This window comes from Alternaria conjuncta, assembly GCF_024043145.1.
Source record: "Alternaria conjuncta strain BMP 0040 chromosome Unknown scaffold_29, whole genome shotgun sequence".
Classification (NCBI taxonomy): Eukaryota; Fungi; Ascomycota; class Dothideomycetes; order Pleosporales; family Pleosporaceae; genus Alternaria; species Alternaria conjuncta.
In genome coordinates, this window is record NW_026250118.1 from 146402 (window position 1) to 160192 (window position 13791).

At 53.9% G+C, this 13791-nt stretch overlaps 6 protein-coding genes across 6 annotated transcripts; 3 read left to right on the plus strand and 3 right to left on the minus strand.

The window, feature by feature from the left end:
• Positions 1-67: 67 nt before the first annotated feature.
• On the plus strand, positions 68-1237 carry J4E85_011052 (uncharacterized protein; the record flags this gene model as incomplete). The annotated part of the gene is made up of 4 exons (XM_051475255.1): positions 68-125; positions 174-650; positions 698-1160; positions 1219-1237. 4 exons carry the CDS (start codon positions 68-70, stop codon positions 1235-1237), a joined length of 1017 nt encoding a protein of 338 aa, XP_051320959.1.
• A 716-nt stretch (positions 1238-1953) lies between these two features.
• J4E85_011053 (uncharacterized protein) lies at positions 1954-4338 on the minus strand (the record flags this gene model as incomplete). Its single annotated transcript, XM_051475256.1, has 2 exons — positions 1954-2369; positions 2559-4338. The coding sequence occupies 2 exons, from the start codon at positions 4336-4338 to the stop codon at positions 1954-1956; spliced, it is 2196 nt and encodes a 731-aa protein (XP_051320960.1).
• A 1029-nt stretch (positions 4339-5367) lies between these two features.
• Positions 5368-6396, plus strand: J4E85_011054 (uncharacterized protein; the record flags this gene model as incomplete). Its single annotated transcript, XM_051475257.1, has 2 exons — positions 5368-5917; positions 5990-6396. 2 exons carry the CDS (start codon positions 5368-5370, stop codon positions 6394-6396), a joined length of 957 nt encoding a protein of 318 aa, XP_051320961.1.
• A 232-nt stretch (positions 6397-6628) lies between these two features.
• Positions 6629-8014, minus strand: J4E85_011055 (uncharacterized protein; the record flags this gene model as incomplete). Its single annotated transcript, XM_051475258.1, has 1 exon — positions 6629-8014. One exon carries the CDS (start codon positions 8012-8014, stop codon positions 6629-6631), a length of 1386 nt encoding a protein of 461 aa, XP_051320962.1.
• A 1054-nt stretch (positions 8015-9068) lies between these two features.
• On the plus strand, positions 9069-10583 carry J4E85_011056 (uncharacterized protein; the record flags this gene model as incomplete). The annotated part of the gene is made up of 3 exons (XM_051475259.1): positions 9069-9628; positions 9680-10445; positions 10506-10583. 3 exons carry the CDS (start codon positions 9069-9071, stop codon positions 10581-10583), a joined length of 1404 nt encoding a protein of 467 aa, XP_051320963.1.
• A 430-nt stretch (positions 10584-11013) lies between these two features.
• Positions 11014-12919, minus strand: J4E85_011057 (uncharacterized protein; the record flags this gene model as incomplete). The annotated part of the gene is made up of 2 exons (XM_051475260.1): positions 11014-12644; positions 12703-12919. The coding sequence occupies 2 exons, from the start codon at positions 12917-12919 to the stop codon at positions 11014-11016; spliced, it is 1848 nt and encodes a 615-aa protein (XP_051320964.1).
• Positions 12920-13791: the final 872 nt, after the last annotated feature.

Sequence of the window (13791 nt, forward strand, 5' to 3'; positions counted from 1 at the left end):
CAAGCATGAAGCTCTACATCAATATTCCTTACTTCGTACTACCGCACAACTCAGACAAAACGCCAAGATGCCTCTCATCGCGCAGAACCCCAAAGACCGAGTCATCCTCGGATTGATGACATTCGGTACGCTTCGCCGATCAACACCCCAACACCATGACTAATGCATCCCAGGTCCCGACGAGACCAGCGGCGCGCGCATCACAGAGTTTGATGAATTCACCAAGCATCTCGACTACTTCCAATCTCAAGGCTACGATGAGATCGACACGGCGCGCATGTACGTTGGCGGCAAGCAAGAGGCATGGACGCGCCAGGCGGGGTGGAAGGACCGCGGCTTTACCCTCGCCACCAAAGTGTACCCTTATGAGGCTGGTGTCCACAAGCCTGATAGGCTGAAGGAGCATTTTGAGACTAGTCTCAAGGAATTGGGCGCAGACTGTGTCGACATTTTCTACCTGCACGCGCCGGACCATTCCGTGCCATTCGAGGAGACACTCGGTGCTGTGAATGAGCTGCACAAGCAGGGCAAGTTTGTCAATTTGGGTCTTTCCAATTTCGCTGCGTGGGAAGTTGCGGAGGTATACAACATTTGCAAGGAGCGAGGCTGGGTGAAGCCGACCATCTACCAGGCGATGTACAACGCAATCAGTGAGTATCTACCTTCTCATGTGAAGGGCCTAGTCTAACCGTGCAAGCTCGCGCCATCGAACCCGAGCTCATCCCAGCATGCCGCAAATACGGCATCGACATCGTCATCTACAACCCCCTAGCCGGCGGTCTCTTCTCCGGCAAGATCAAATCCAAAGACATCAAGCCCGACGAAGGCCGTTTCGGCACCAAAGCAGATCGCGTCGGAAGCATGTACCGCGACCGCTACTTTAAAGACGCTACTTTCCAGGCTCTGAAGATTGCTGAAGATGCTGCGCAGAAGCACGACCTGACGCTGCTCGAGATAGCGCTGCGCTGGTGTGTCCACCACTCTGAACTGAAGACACGAGTCAAGGGTGGAAATGATGGTGTTATTATTGGGGTTAGCAGCTTGAAGCAGTTGGAGGGTAATCTGGCGGATTTGGAGAAGGGACCGTTGCCTGATGATGTTGTCAAGGCGTTGGATGAGGCTTGGATGGCTGCTAAGGCTACGGCGCCGACTTACTTTCGGTGAGTAAGTGGCATGTATGTATAGCTTGATCTTATGCGCATCTCTCAATAGTCTTAGAATCGGAATCCAGATTTGAGGAGGGCTGCAGACCTCCGTAGAACCCTCGCATAGCTATTGTCAAACATTATTAGAATGTTGCTGAGTCGCTCTGCAAAACGCGGGAGTCTCAATTCTTAGGTTAAGGCTAAGGTGAAGGTGGAAGAGCTTGCGTCCCCGCGTTACTTCCTACGCTCCAGTTCCCGAACCCTGTCCATCACGCCACCGGAATTCTCATCGATATCTTGACTTTTACCTTCCTCTGCTTCTACATCTGCCGCTCTCTCTCCTCCCTCAGTCTTTCTCTCCTGTTCTTCACCAGAAATGTTTGGGTTCGCGACTGGCGTAATTTGATTCTGCATCGTGATTCTAGCTATCATAGCTTCCGGTCTTTCAGTACTCGCACCGAAGTCTCCTTGAGAGCCTTTTCGCTCAGAGTCAGAACGAGGCTGTTCTTTCCCCCATAGCCTCGTGGGAGATGTGTTAGTCATTGCGGCAAATTTTAGAATCCTTTGGTCTGATAGGGGGTTGGTGAGGAGAACGGAACTGTGTGTAAGTAAGGCAGTGAAATGTGTCATAAGAGAGGAAGTAGAAGCGATTTATATATGCCAGGGCGAATAGCAGTGGTTGTTCGTAAATCGAACGCCATCAGTGTGACGGGCGAGTACAAACGGCTATGTAGACCACGACAGGCGATGTGATTGCATTGCAATGAGCTGTTGACTGTCCACGACTAACAGTTTCGTCGTTGTCGCATTACGGCTCATACAAATCCATGTTATCCTGCTCCTCCGGTACACCACCAACGCAAGACGTCTTAACGAACCCATCTTCATCTCCACCCTCGTTTGCCAGCTTCACGCTCTCTCCTTTGACGTCCTTGTCACCAACTCCCGTGGCGCTATCAACGTCCGGCTTTGTGACATACGGCGTATCATCAGTCTGCGTTGCCTTCGAGTTGGTAGACTGAGAAGGATCTGGTGTATGAACAGGCTTCTCTCCGTCAGACTTCTTGCGTGACTGCTCGTCCACGTACTGACCCCATAGGTTACGCCTTCTCTTCCGCTCGTTGACGTGTTCGGCGAAGCGTTCTATGTTGTCAGATTCTGATGCCAGGGGCTTAACCGTAGGTTGTTCGGAAGGTTGTTCCCCGGCCATGTCGATGTTGAACGCTGGTTGAATACGTGAGAGATGATGTTGGCATAACTACGAGGTTGCGCTGGACTTGAGCGAGCATATATACGTAGTGTTCATGCTACACCGACCCTAGGGAGGATGTCATGCAGGCGTTCATGTATCAAACGCATTCAATACCAATGTTGGCCTCTTCGCCCTGTCTATCTCCGCGCTCGCGTACATACCCCTCTTAGCCGTTTGCATCCCAAGTCTAACAAGACCAACCAGATGATGTACACCGGCCAGCACACCATCGATCACTTGCACATGACCTCCAACCGCCTCTTCAACAGCAGCTTTCATGTTCGTCATGCCAGCACACCCAAGCGTCAACACATCAGCACCATCTGCAACCAACCTCTTGCCTACGTCGCACATGACGCCAAGCACTTCCTCTTCAGGCTTCGATTCAAGTTCCAAGACCCCAAGATCACAACTTCTCACACCAGCACAGAACGACTCTAGACCGTAGTGTTTCACAGAGTCCTCCAGCGTATACTGCGATCGTCGCGTTGTTGCGATGATGCCAAACCGACCACCCAGCGTTCGTGCAGCGAACAGTGAGGCCTCCATAATCCCAACTACCGGCTGCGAGAGCTCTTCACGAAGGACCTTTATGAGTGCGTGATCGCTGTAGCAAGCTATGAGGAATGCGTCGTACTGATGTGCAACGGGTATGATAGCTCGGGCGGCGGCGGCTGCGGACATGATGTTGTCGAAGTTCGATTCGATAGCTGATGGCGCTGGTTTAGGGGCTGTAAAGCCGTAAACGGTGACTTCGGGTGGGAGTGTTGGTTTGAGTGTTTCTAGACAGGCGTTTGTCATTGATTTGGTAGTGTTGGGGTTGCAGAGGAGAATGCGAATGTGCTTTGGAGATCTGGTGCCTGTGACGGAGGCCAGCGGCTTACGCTTACCATCGCTCGCTGTAGCCTTGGGTTCATGATGCGCGTTTTCCGATTGTGCTAGTCGCGGCGGTTCCACCACTCCCGTTTGCGAAGTCAGAATACCATAATGCTCCGTCCGCCGATGTCTCGCAAAGTCAAACGTCCGCGTCTTACCTGGTAGACATCGATCAAGGTCGCAATCGGCGACGATGATCTCATCCTCCTCCGTCTTGCTCTCAACCATAATCTTTCCATCAGGCCCAATGATAGTCGAACCTCCTACCAGATCGTACTTCCCGTCATCCAACCCGCATCTCGCTGCGCTGACGGAGAAGCATGCATTGGTGTATGAGTGGGCCTGCATGACTAGCTTGTGATGGAAGATGGCCTCAGCACGTGCCTCCGCTGGACTCACATCGGGGGACGCACCCCACATCTGAGGAGCGAATCCAGGCGTGTTGAAGCCGACGAGAACAACTTCGACGCCTTGAAGACCCAAGCATCTCCAAGCTTCTGCCCAACGTCGATCGTTGCATATCATCATGCCGAGGATGGGCTCGCCGTGTTCAGGTGTGGTCTCCACCAGGTCGGGTACTCGGAAGGCGTCAAAACCCAAATTACCCGGCTTAAAGTATCGCTTCTCGAGTTGGTTGACGGCATCGGGCTCCGGGAAAGGGTCAACGTCTCCGGGTAAATGCACCTTTCGATACTTTGACAGAATAGATCCGGACTTGGCGTGATAATAGACGCAGGAGTTGTAGTGGTCGCCGTCATCTGTTGCCTCTGCGAATCCGATGCAGATGTCGACCCCCATCTCCTTAGCTCGTTCGAAGATAGGTCTTGTGTTTTCTGCTGTAGTCACATCGCCGTGCTCGAAGAACGACTCGAGTTCCGCTTCATTGGTGATGAGATAACGAGGGAAGAAGGTGGTAAAAGTACATTCTGGGAATAGTACAACATGTGCGCCTTGCTCAGCGCCTTGATTGAGAAGACGGACAAGTCGGTCTATGGTGTTTTCACGGATGTCAGTGCGATGGACTGCGCCAACCTGTGCCGCGGCTATGCGGATCGTGCGCGACATGCTGTTTTGACTGGTCTTGAGGGAGTATAGAAGTGTTTTCAGAGCGCACTGGCAACTCGAAAGGATATTCAACCACGAATCTCGACATGTTAAGGACCGCGAGTTGTTATGCGCGTCGATGAGCTTATCAAAGGTGGGATAGGGAGATAGTGATGAAGTTCTGGCGATAGAGGCGGCCAGTCGGGTGAAGCCAAGGCGGTCTTAGCGCCCCGCACTTCGCGAGGTCAAGCCTTCCCCGCTGTCGACCTCGCACTTCACCCTTTCCATGTATCCTGTCAACTTCCATACTTGAGCTTGATGGCATCGCTTTCCTATCAATCATACGCTCATTTCAACATGCTATGCTTTATCTACTAACTTGCTCCTTCCACTCCCGAATCCGACCAGAACAAGGCGGTGAAAGCTATGTTTAGCTTTTCTTCCGCATGCCGAACTGCGACGTCACGTGAGCGCCAGGTACCACCACATCCAATGGAAAGCACAATGATGTCCGCAAGCGATCTAGCCATCGAATCGTCGCCCACAGGATCAACGCAATTCCTAGATGCGCATCTGGACCCGAGTTCGCAGAAACAGCAATTGATTAGTATCGACGGTTAAGGCGTGCCTTGTGGGTAAAGCCCAGCCGTGACATCCAGCTTGGCATACCTCAAAGCCACACAACTCGCCCTGATCACAGCATTCCGGCCCCGATGCGTACAAGCCTTTGGAACGTCTGACTGTGCATGCATCGCGTGTCGACCACAGACTTGGCGGCTGATTCCTGTGGTACCTTTTTACGTCAATCGCAGGCTTAGCGTCAGTATCGCATAGCCGCGACTGCGAATAACAACACATAATCAGGCGTCCTGTTGCACCACAGCGAAAAAAACAAGGCTGACTACTATGTGACGTCAAGCCGGGCAGGGCGATGCACAGCCGGTAACAGAGTGGTTGGCCTTAGGATGTACAAAATCAACTTGACGCGCTCGTTCTACGTAATCATCACCACTCTCAATACCAAACAACCTCTACAAACAAATTCCAACCATGGCATCACGATTGTGCCGCCTCAGCAGCGCCCTCATCGCAGCATCCCTCCTAACCACCTCAGCTCGCGCCCAGAACAGCAGCATAACCTACTACCCCAACTCCGACAGCTGCCCCGACCTAAACCGTTTAGGCGACCACTACGAATACCCCGTAAACGGCAGCGGCACAGCAAACGTCTCCGACCTGCGCATCTCCGTCACATTCGGCGAGTTCCGCAATCCAGACAGGTGGAGCAGGACATTCGATGCCCAGCAAATGGTGTACCTTAGCGCTCCCGCCGGCAGCGTCGACCAAACCTGCGTGTGGTTCTTTCACGGCGTCGATAATGTCAGACAAGGCGACGACGAAAGCGGCTGCGATGGCGTACTACCGCAAGAATGCCTTGACTACCTGGAAAGCGAATTGACGCTCCCGGATGACGCGCTAGAGCAAATGACCAACGGCACCAGCGGACGCGCTTCGTTCGTATGCCCGCCACCGCACTTGAACGAGACAGAGATGAAAGAGATTTGTGGATCGGGTTTCTCGAGTAGCATGGGCATGATCGGTACGTCGGGTTTTTAGCTCGAAGTTCCCTTTTCTTTGCGTCCGGTGCTTTACTAACCCGCTTTATCTACAGGAGGCACACTCAACACAACAAACATGACCTGCACCGTCCCCCCAACCGGCGTCCAACTTCCATCCGACTACCACACCGCCCCACTCGTCGGCTACGGTCCCGCCGGTGTCGGTAATTCGAGCTACGATCACGAGTTGGACAATTTCACCATGTACGACGAGTATATCACTCGTCCCCATCCTGTTGTCGTCGCGTCTGTTGCGAACGGGAAGGCGAAGACGAGTGTTGTTTGTATCGCGCCTGATAATGTGCTTGAGGGGAGCCGTGTGCCTGCTGAGTCTGTTAATCGGCCTAGCGGTGATGGTGATGATGACGAGAGTGCTGCGGCGGGGTTGGCTTGGGGGAGGGATATAGGGTTGGCGGTGCTGGTGGCGGGTGTGGCGGGTATGTCTTTTGTACTTGCGTAGATGAATACGTGAAGGTTCTCACGTGTGCAAGTTGGTGTATTACTAGAGATGACGAATACCAAGTAGAAAGAAGCAGCAGCCTGCATCGCGGAGGCAGTGTTTGAAAATATACTCGTTTGCGCACTAACCCAATCGGGCGACTTCCTCTCTCACCCCAACGACGACCCCGACTAAGCAACCGCGCTGCTCGACCCAAACATCGCTTTCTAGATTTGAGCCCGAACCTTAATGGCTACATCCCATGAGGCGTAGCTCGAGAGCCCAAGTTCATCTCTGCCATGTCATGGTAAAGTTCATCTTCATCTTGCTCCTGCTCGTCCACGTTCTCAGTATACACCACGCTCTCGTCTTCTTCCTCTTCCTCACCGTCCTCAATATACCCAACACCCGCCTGATCTTCCGTTTGTTCCTGCTGTTGATCCTCCCCCCGCCCATCCACATCCTCAACATGCACCACACCCAACCCACCACCCTCCTGCGCCGTACTCTCATGCCCCTCGTCCTCCACTCCTCCCGCATTCACCGGCGATACACCATATTCCGCGGGGTCCAACCATTTCTTAGTCCAAGCCGCCTTTTTGCGCATCCACTCCGCATCTACAACAACAAAATGTAGGTCAATCTCCACATTAGCCTGCCCATCGAGATGAGCCAGTAGCCAAGGACCTATCTCATCAGGATCAGCGGTGCCGAAGTCTTCCAGGAGCCGGGCAGATGCGTGTGCGGGAGAGTAGCCCCAGCTTTGGTATAGCACCTCGGCTAGTTCCTTGAGGATCTGCTCTATTTCATCGAGCTTCGTGTAGATGGGTTGCAGGCGAGCTTGTATATCCCTCTTTTGACTTTCGAATTTTGCTGCGGACATGCTGAGCTGGGACCGGTACACTAGGTCTACGCTGTCGCGAACGCTGTAACCGCCAAACATTATGAGTTGATCGAGTTGGTCGAGGTAGGATCGTTCGTCCGTGATACCAGCTGCTTGCATGAGATTTCGTAGTCGGACGCGGATATTATCTCTAGAGCTCGTTAATAGAGCGTAGGGGTCGTGACTGAACCCGAGCCTGAGCCTGTCGATGTCTATCCTGAGGCCTTGCATCTTTGCGCGCATCGAAGCGGCATTGCGGTATACGACGTTCAACTCATTGATGGCTTCTTGATGCGTAAGAATCTCGCGGCATACAGCTCGGGCTCGAGCTAGGGGGTCGTACCGAACGAGTTCGGTCTTGCATAGCGGACATGATCGACGAGCGGCTGTAGCAGTGACGTCTCCGTCTATCCAAGTGCAGATGCAATCTTTGTGGAAGAAATGATTGCATTTCCATATCTGTACGACGTTTCCTTGGGGAGTTTCCTCGACCGTTGCTGCGGCGAGCGCGGCAGCAAGGATTCTGGCTTGGGTCGTCATTCCAAAGACGTGCTCATCCGATGGCACCTCTTCCCCTTGGTCCTGATGGGCGAAATCGAGCCGGCATATAGCGCAGTTTCCATCGGTGGGTGGGTCGTCCACAGGTACCAGTTCATTCTTCACAAAGTCCTCGTAGTTGCCGTGGAATTCCCATGCCACCGGGGATGTGCTCATGAGGCTGGCGTTGTTCGCTGGGGTTTGTGTGGGGTTGTCCATTTAAAAATAATAGCCATGAGGTTTTTGTATAACGGAGCAAGTTCAGAAATGTATAAGGACTACTTACCTGAGAGGATTCCTTACCGCGGTACCCAAGGCTTGGGAGTATGTTTAGCGATGGCATCGAGTGATTAACAAGCCACTCACGAACCTCCAACGCAAGATATCGCATCTCACCCACGAGGGTATCCGCAAATCAGACGTCGCAAAGGTCAGAGATTGGCTCCGGTGACTGTACCATTGAGCCGAAAGACAGTGCACGGGCCATTAGTACTGGATTTTGGTTTCCAACCCTCGCATCTCTGTTGGACGAGGGGCATAATTACTGAGTGTCTGTTGAGAGGCAACCGATGTGTTCCGCGGTAGCGACAGGAGCTGTACCACGAGTGCGAGTCTGGGGTTAGCAAGATCCGCTCCACGAGGCATGCGAGAACGACCCGAGAACTCTGCCAACGCTTTCTGGTACCCAGCAAGATCACCAAAGACTGTGATGCATCATCGTCATTTGAAATGATACCCCATCCTGCGCTGTACTCTTAGCTGGTCAATCTCACTTGCAGCCCTCCCACCAGCGGTAGCTATGCATCGCCATCGCGAAACGTTCGTTGACCTTGGCTTCTGCGCGCTGCACCATCCGGAAGAAACGCAGGCTCATTGCGATGTTCCATCGCGACGTGCAGCTTCGTCGATCGTGAAGCGTGAAGATGGAGAAGGTTGACACGTCGTCCCACCGCGACGATCCTGCCTTGTTTTTCAGCCAATGCCCAGCCCCAGCCGCGTCTGGGCAGTCGCGAATCGCGTCACCGCTTCCTCCGCAAAACCTCGTACCTCAGCTCCTCAGCTCCTCCATCCCAACTGCCCTGCGCAGGAAGAAGCATCAATCGCATCTCGCATCTCTGTTCGCGAGGTCTGCTACGCTCTCTCTTAAGCTTCCCGCCCATCACCTTACCGTGGGGAGCCAATCAAGAGCTGCACAGAGCTCCAGGGCCCTCGGCCAACCACAGCCCTCCTCACTCCCGAATACCCGGAATCCCTCCCACCAGGTACCGTCAGGATGTCGTCCGCCCGCCACGGCCACGACAACTCGCACAACGTCTCGCGCGTCCTGTCCGACCATTTCAACAGCAGGTCAAACAATGATTCCGAATCTACACCTCTGCTGCACAACATCATCCCCTCGCACATCCACCCAGATGGCGAAAGCGGGCGCAAAGGCTTCCACCCATCCCACTTCATCAACGTAGCATGGCGATCCGGCAGTAATGCCGCCAAATACACAAACCTCCTCTGGCCCTTCGTCATTGTAGCCATCGTGCTGCATTTTGCCGCGCCAGGCATGCCGATTGCCATCTTCGCGACTAGCTACATCGCCATGGTGCCGGTGGCCAATCTTCTGGGTTTCGCGGGTCAAGAGTTTGCGAGGAAGATGCCGAAGGTTTCTGGTATCCTGATTGAGACTGCGTTTGGTTCGATTGTGGAGATTATCCTCTTCATCATCTTGATTGCCAAGCACCATTCTCAGGATGGGTCGAGTGAACATGGGAATCTCATTCCTGTTATTCAGGCTGCGATCTTGGGATCCATCATCACCAACTTGCTGCTTTGCCTTGGACTGTAAGCTCTACCTAAAGCACCACGTGTTTCGTATACTGACATGGCATCTAGCTGTTTCTTCGTAGGCGGCCTCCGCCAAATGTCGCAAAAATTCCACGCCTCCATCAGCGAAGTAGGCTCCGGTCTCCTCCTCGTAGCCGGTTTCGGTCTACTCATCCCATCAGCCTACTACTCCGCGCTCAAAGGCTCCGTCGTCGCAAAAGCGTCCAAGCACCACGAGTTCACCGAGAAGATCCTGCAGCACAACGTCCTCCGAATCAGTCAGGTGACGTCAATCCTCCTCATCATCGCTTTCTGCATCTTCATCTGGTACAACGCGCGTTCCCAGCACTCGCTCTTCGATGAAGTCCTTGAGGCGGATGAGCACGCTGACCTCGATCACCATGAAGATCTTGCGAAGCCCAAGTTTACGTTTACGGAGTGCGTCGTCGCGCTCATCCTCTCTCTGGCTATCGTAACTCTCCTCGCCGTCTTCCTCGTCGAGCGCATTGAAGACGTTGTCGAGAACGGCGTTCCAGACCAGTTCCTCGGTCTCATCATGCTGCCGCTCGTTGAGAAAGCCGCCGAGCACCTCACTGCCATCGACGAGGCATGGGACGGCCAGATCAACTTCGCGCTCTTCCACTGCATTGGCCCGAGTATCCAAACCGCACTCTTCAACGCCCCGCTTGTGGTTCTTGTCGGATGGGCAATGGGCAAGGATATGGATCTCAACTTTGAGATCTTCATGATCGTGTTGCTGGTGTTGGCTATTGTTGTTGTTGGCAACTTCCTGAGAGATGGAGAGTCGAACTATTTGGAGGGAGCAATGCTTATCGTAAGTCTATGCTCGTCTGATGACTGGTGATTGGACGCTTTTGCTAACGAATCGAAACAGATCGTCTACGTCATCGTGGCCGTAGCTGCGTGGTACTATCCCAACCCCGATGTCGCTACTTCGAACGGTGCGGAGTAACGAGAAACGGTACGAGAAGAGATGGAGGGGAGGGGACTGCGGCAGTTGGTACAGCGGACCGGTGGTCGATTCATACTGAGGTATTCTGGATCACCGGGGTTTGCAAGGTAGCTGGGGTTACTTTTTCCCATTAGAAACTGTTATGTAACCAAAAAGTGGCTTTAAAGAAAGTCATTTATTGGTTCCATAACAGTTTCTAATGGGAAAGAGTAACCCCAGCTGCCTTGTGAGCCATGCTTTGTTCAACTACCGTGTCGTTGGGGCATGGGTGGCATGGAAGGGGGAGCACGCCATTATGAATTGGGATATGATCACTGTATGATACACGACATGATGCTGAACAACAAGTTACCATACAACATTACTTCATTCGCATGAATCTATCCTTTCCAAACAGATTTTAAACACTGCGTCCACTTCCACGTCACTCCTAGTACCCACAATCCGCTCCCGCCAACTTAACAAGCTTAGGGAAGTTCGGAGTACCGAACCCAGTAACCGGGTCCCAACCTTCGGTAACCGGGAAGCCCTCAACGTTGCAACCCCTGCTGAATCCCTTTGTGATATCAGTCAAACCCTTGTACCCCTTCTTATACAACCACGGGTTCATGAAACCCAACGCCGGCTTCCCAGCCGCCAACAACGCATCATTAACAAGCGCAAAGATACCACCTGTCAACGGGCACGAGGCTGAAGTACCAGAGATGGTACCCTCGGTTCCGTTCCAGAAGTACGCGAAATACAGACCCTGGGCCGCGAGATCGGGGTAGCCGCGGCCGGTCTTGTTGTACAACCCCTCGTACGTATCACCAAGCGACTTCACGTACTTAGGCACGACCTTATCCTGATACCAAGGACGCGCAAAGTAGTTGCTAAACCCACTGCCACTGCTGTAAAGATCACGGAACCCAGCCGTCGTATTGCGGCTCGGGCGGTAAGCCGATTCCTCAGGCTCGAAGTTCATGGTCGCACCAACAGTCGTGACGTACGGGCAAGACGCAGGGAACGCGGGTTGGAACTGATACGTATTCTTGCCGTCGTTGGTGTAGCAGGTATCCGTGCCGCCGAGACCGCGGTCGCCAGACGAAAAAAAGAGGGTCGTGCCGCGGGCGCCCACTTGGGCGAATTGCCGGCATACGCGCTCGGCGTAGCTCTTTGGGATGGTTTGCTCGGGCTCGCCGTAGGAGGTCGAGATGATGCGCGGGATGGAGCGTTGGGTTAGGAGCCAATTTACCCAGGCGAGGTAGGGTTCGTTTGTGTTTGTGGGGGTGGAGATGTCGGGGACGAAGGGGGGTTGGCCGCCGGTGGAATAGGAGGTTATGGGTGTTTTCCAGCTTATTCCGGAGATGGCTTGCACGTCGAGGTTGGCTTCGCGGCTGATTCCTTCGACGGTGGATTGGTTGTAGGTCAGGGGTCCGTCTTGGACGGGGCCGGCGTCGATGGAGATTTGCTTGAAGGCGTGGGCTTGCGAGACGGCTTCTGGGCGGTACTTCTCGAGGAACATCTTGGTGTCGGGGCGGATGGGGATTTCGCCGAGGTAGTTTGTGAAACCGATGCTGTTCTTGCGGCTGGCTTTGGTGTGGTACCACTTGGTCTTGTAGAGGGTTTGGAAGCATTCTGGGGTGACGGATGTTACGTTGCACACGGCAGAGATGGACGAGTTCTGGGGTGTGTGGTAGCTCTTGGGTACCTCGGCAGCCTCGTCGACGAATGTCGCGGCGTGGGCTGCGCCGCGGAAGAAGGATGTCGTCGGCTGAACGGTGTCGATGTGAGCGTGTAGGTGGCGTGGGAGAGACCAAGCTGTTGTACGCGCAACAACAGAGCCATCCTTGTGCTTGTAGTTGTGGTATTCGGTGTCCAGCAGACTCTCGACCATCTCAATGGGAAGATGGACGATGACCCAGTCCTTGGCCGAGCTGTAGCCAAGGTTGCTGGTGTCGATTCCGCTCTCGGCGAGCCACTCGTGCACCAAGTCGTGGGTCTCAGAGCTAGGTGCAACGAGCTCATTGACCTCGTCGGCACTCAGATGCTGACCGTAGCGGGCATGGTCAGGGTCAGAGACTACACGTCGTTAGCTCAGATGCCGCCGCATACCTTTGAATCAAAAAAAAAAACATACCCTCATGAAGATGGCGATCAAGCTCCTCAAACCTCCCCTGCTTAAGACCAATCTGCAGCTGAATCGTCTTCCCGCCATGCGATCTCTCAAGCTTCGTCCACTCCCTCGGCGCATAATGCGTCTCCTTGACCACATACGGCGAGCGAGCCTGAATCGGCGAAGCCAGCGCATCCCGCGCGGCAACAGCAGCCAACACAACAGTTGCGAAGATCTGCATTGTAGCAATTGTATAGCAGCGTCTCAAAAAAACAGATGCAGACAACAACGCGCACGCCCAGTCCCACCAAGCAAGCCTTGCCAGCTATTTAAGCTCCTGCGAAGCTCCGCCCAGACTCGCGTCATACAGCTTCATGGTACCTTGGCGACCCTAGGGCAGGGCGCCCCATCTGGAAGGACGATAGTAAAGCGCATAGTACATGCATGTCGATCGCCGTATCGTCGGAACAGCCTTGACTGGATTGCTATCGCGTGCGGTACGAGCAAGGCTAGGCAATCTCTTCATCGCGACCTGGTCAGCGTTGCCAAGCTAGCGAAAACAACAGACGGCCTGTTCATCACGCGTCGTGATTCGTCCGTGGTGTGTGATAACGCAAATAGCGATGTTCACAAAGGCGGGGTGTGAAGTTGGCATGATAGCAAGGGCATATGACGGGAACTGCTCTAGCCTGCGGAAACGGCCGCGCTAACGCTGGATTAGGCAGCTACAAAACTTCGACATCATCGTGCGCCGCGATAAACAAGCAAAGTCAAGCCACTAGCTGTTGGGTCCGACGGCGTGTTAGCTGCTCTTGGGGGAGCTTGACTGAATCTTGGAAGGTGATGGAGTGGATACGCGTTCCGGACCTCGAGAGAGTGCTGCATGTACCCCGCCGCCAACCCGGTTGACGGCATTCTGATGGACCCAGCGACGTCTTTGCGAGGCTCTTGTCGGGGCGATGGACAATATGGTGCTCGCGCTTATCTGTGGCTTGATATGCGCGCGCTCGTGGGATATCTGGGCAGCGCGGCAGTGTAGACAGAACGAGTGCATCTCGTTGCATCGCCAGGAGATCTAAGCTTAGGTACCCAGGTACGCCCACGTCACCACCT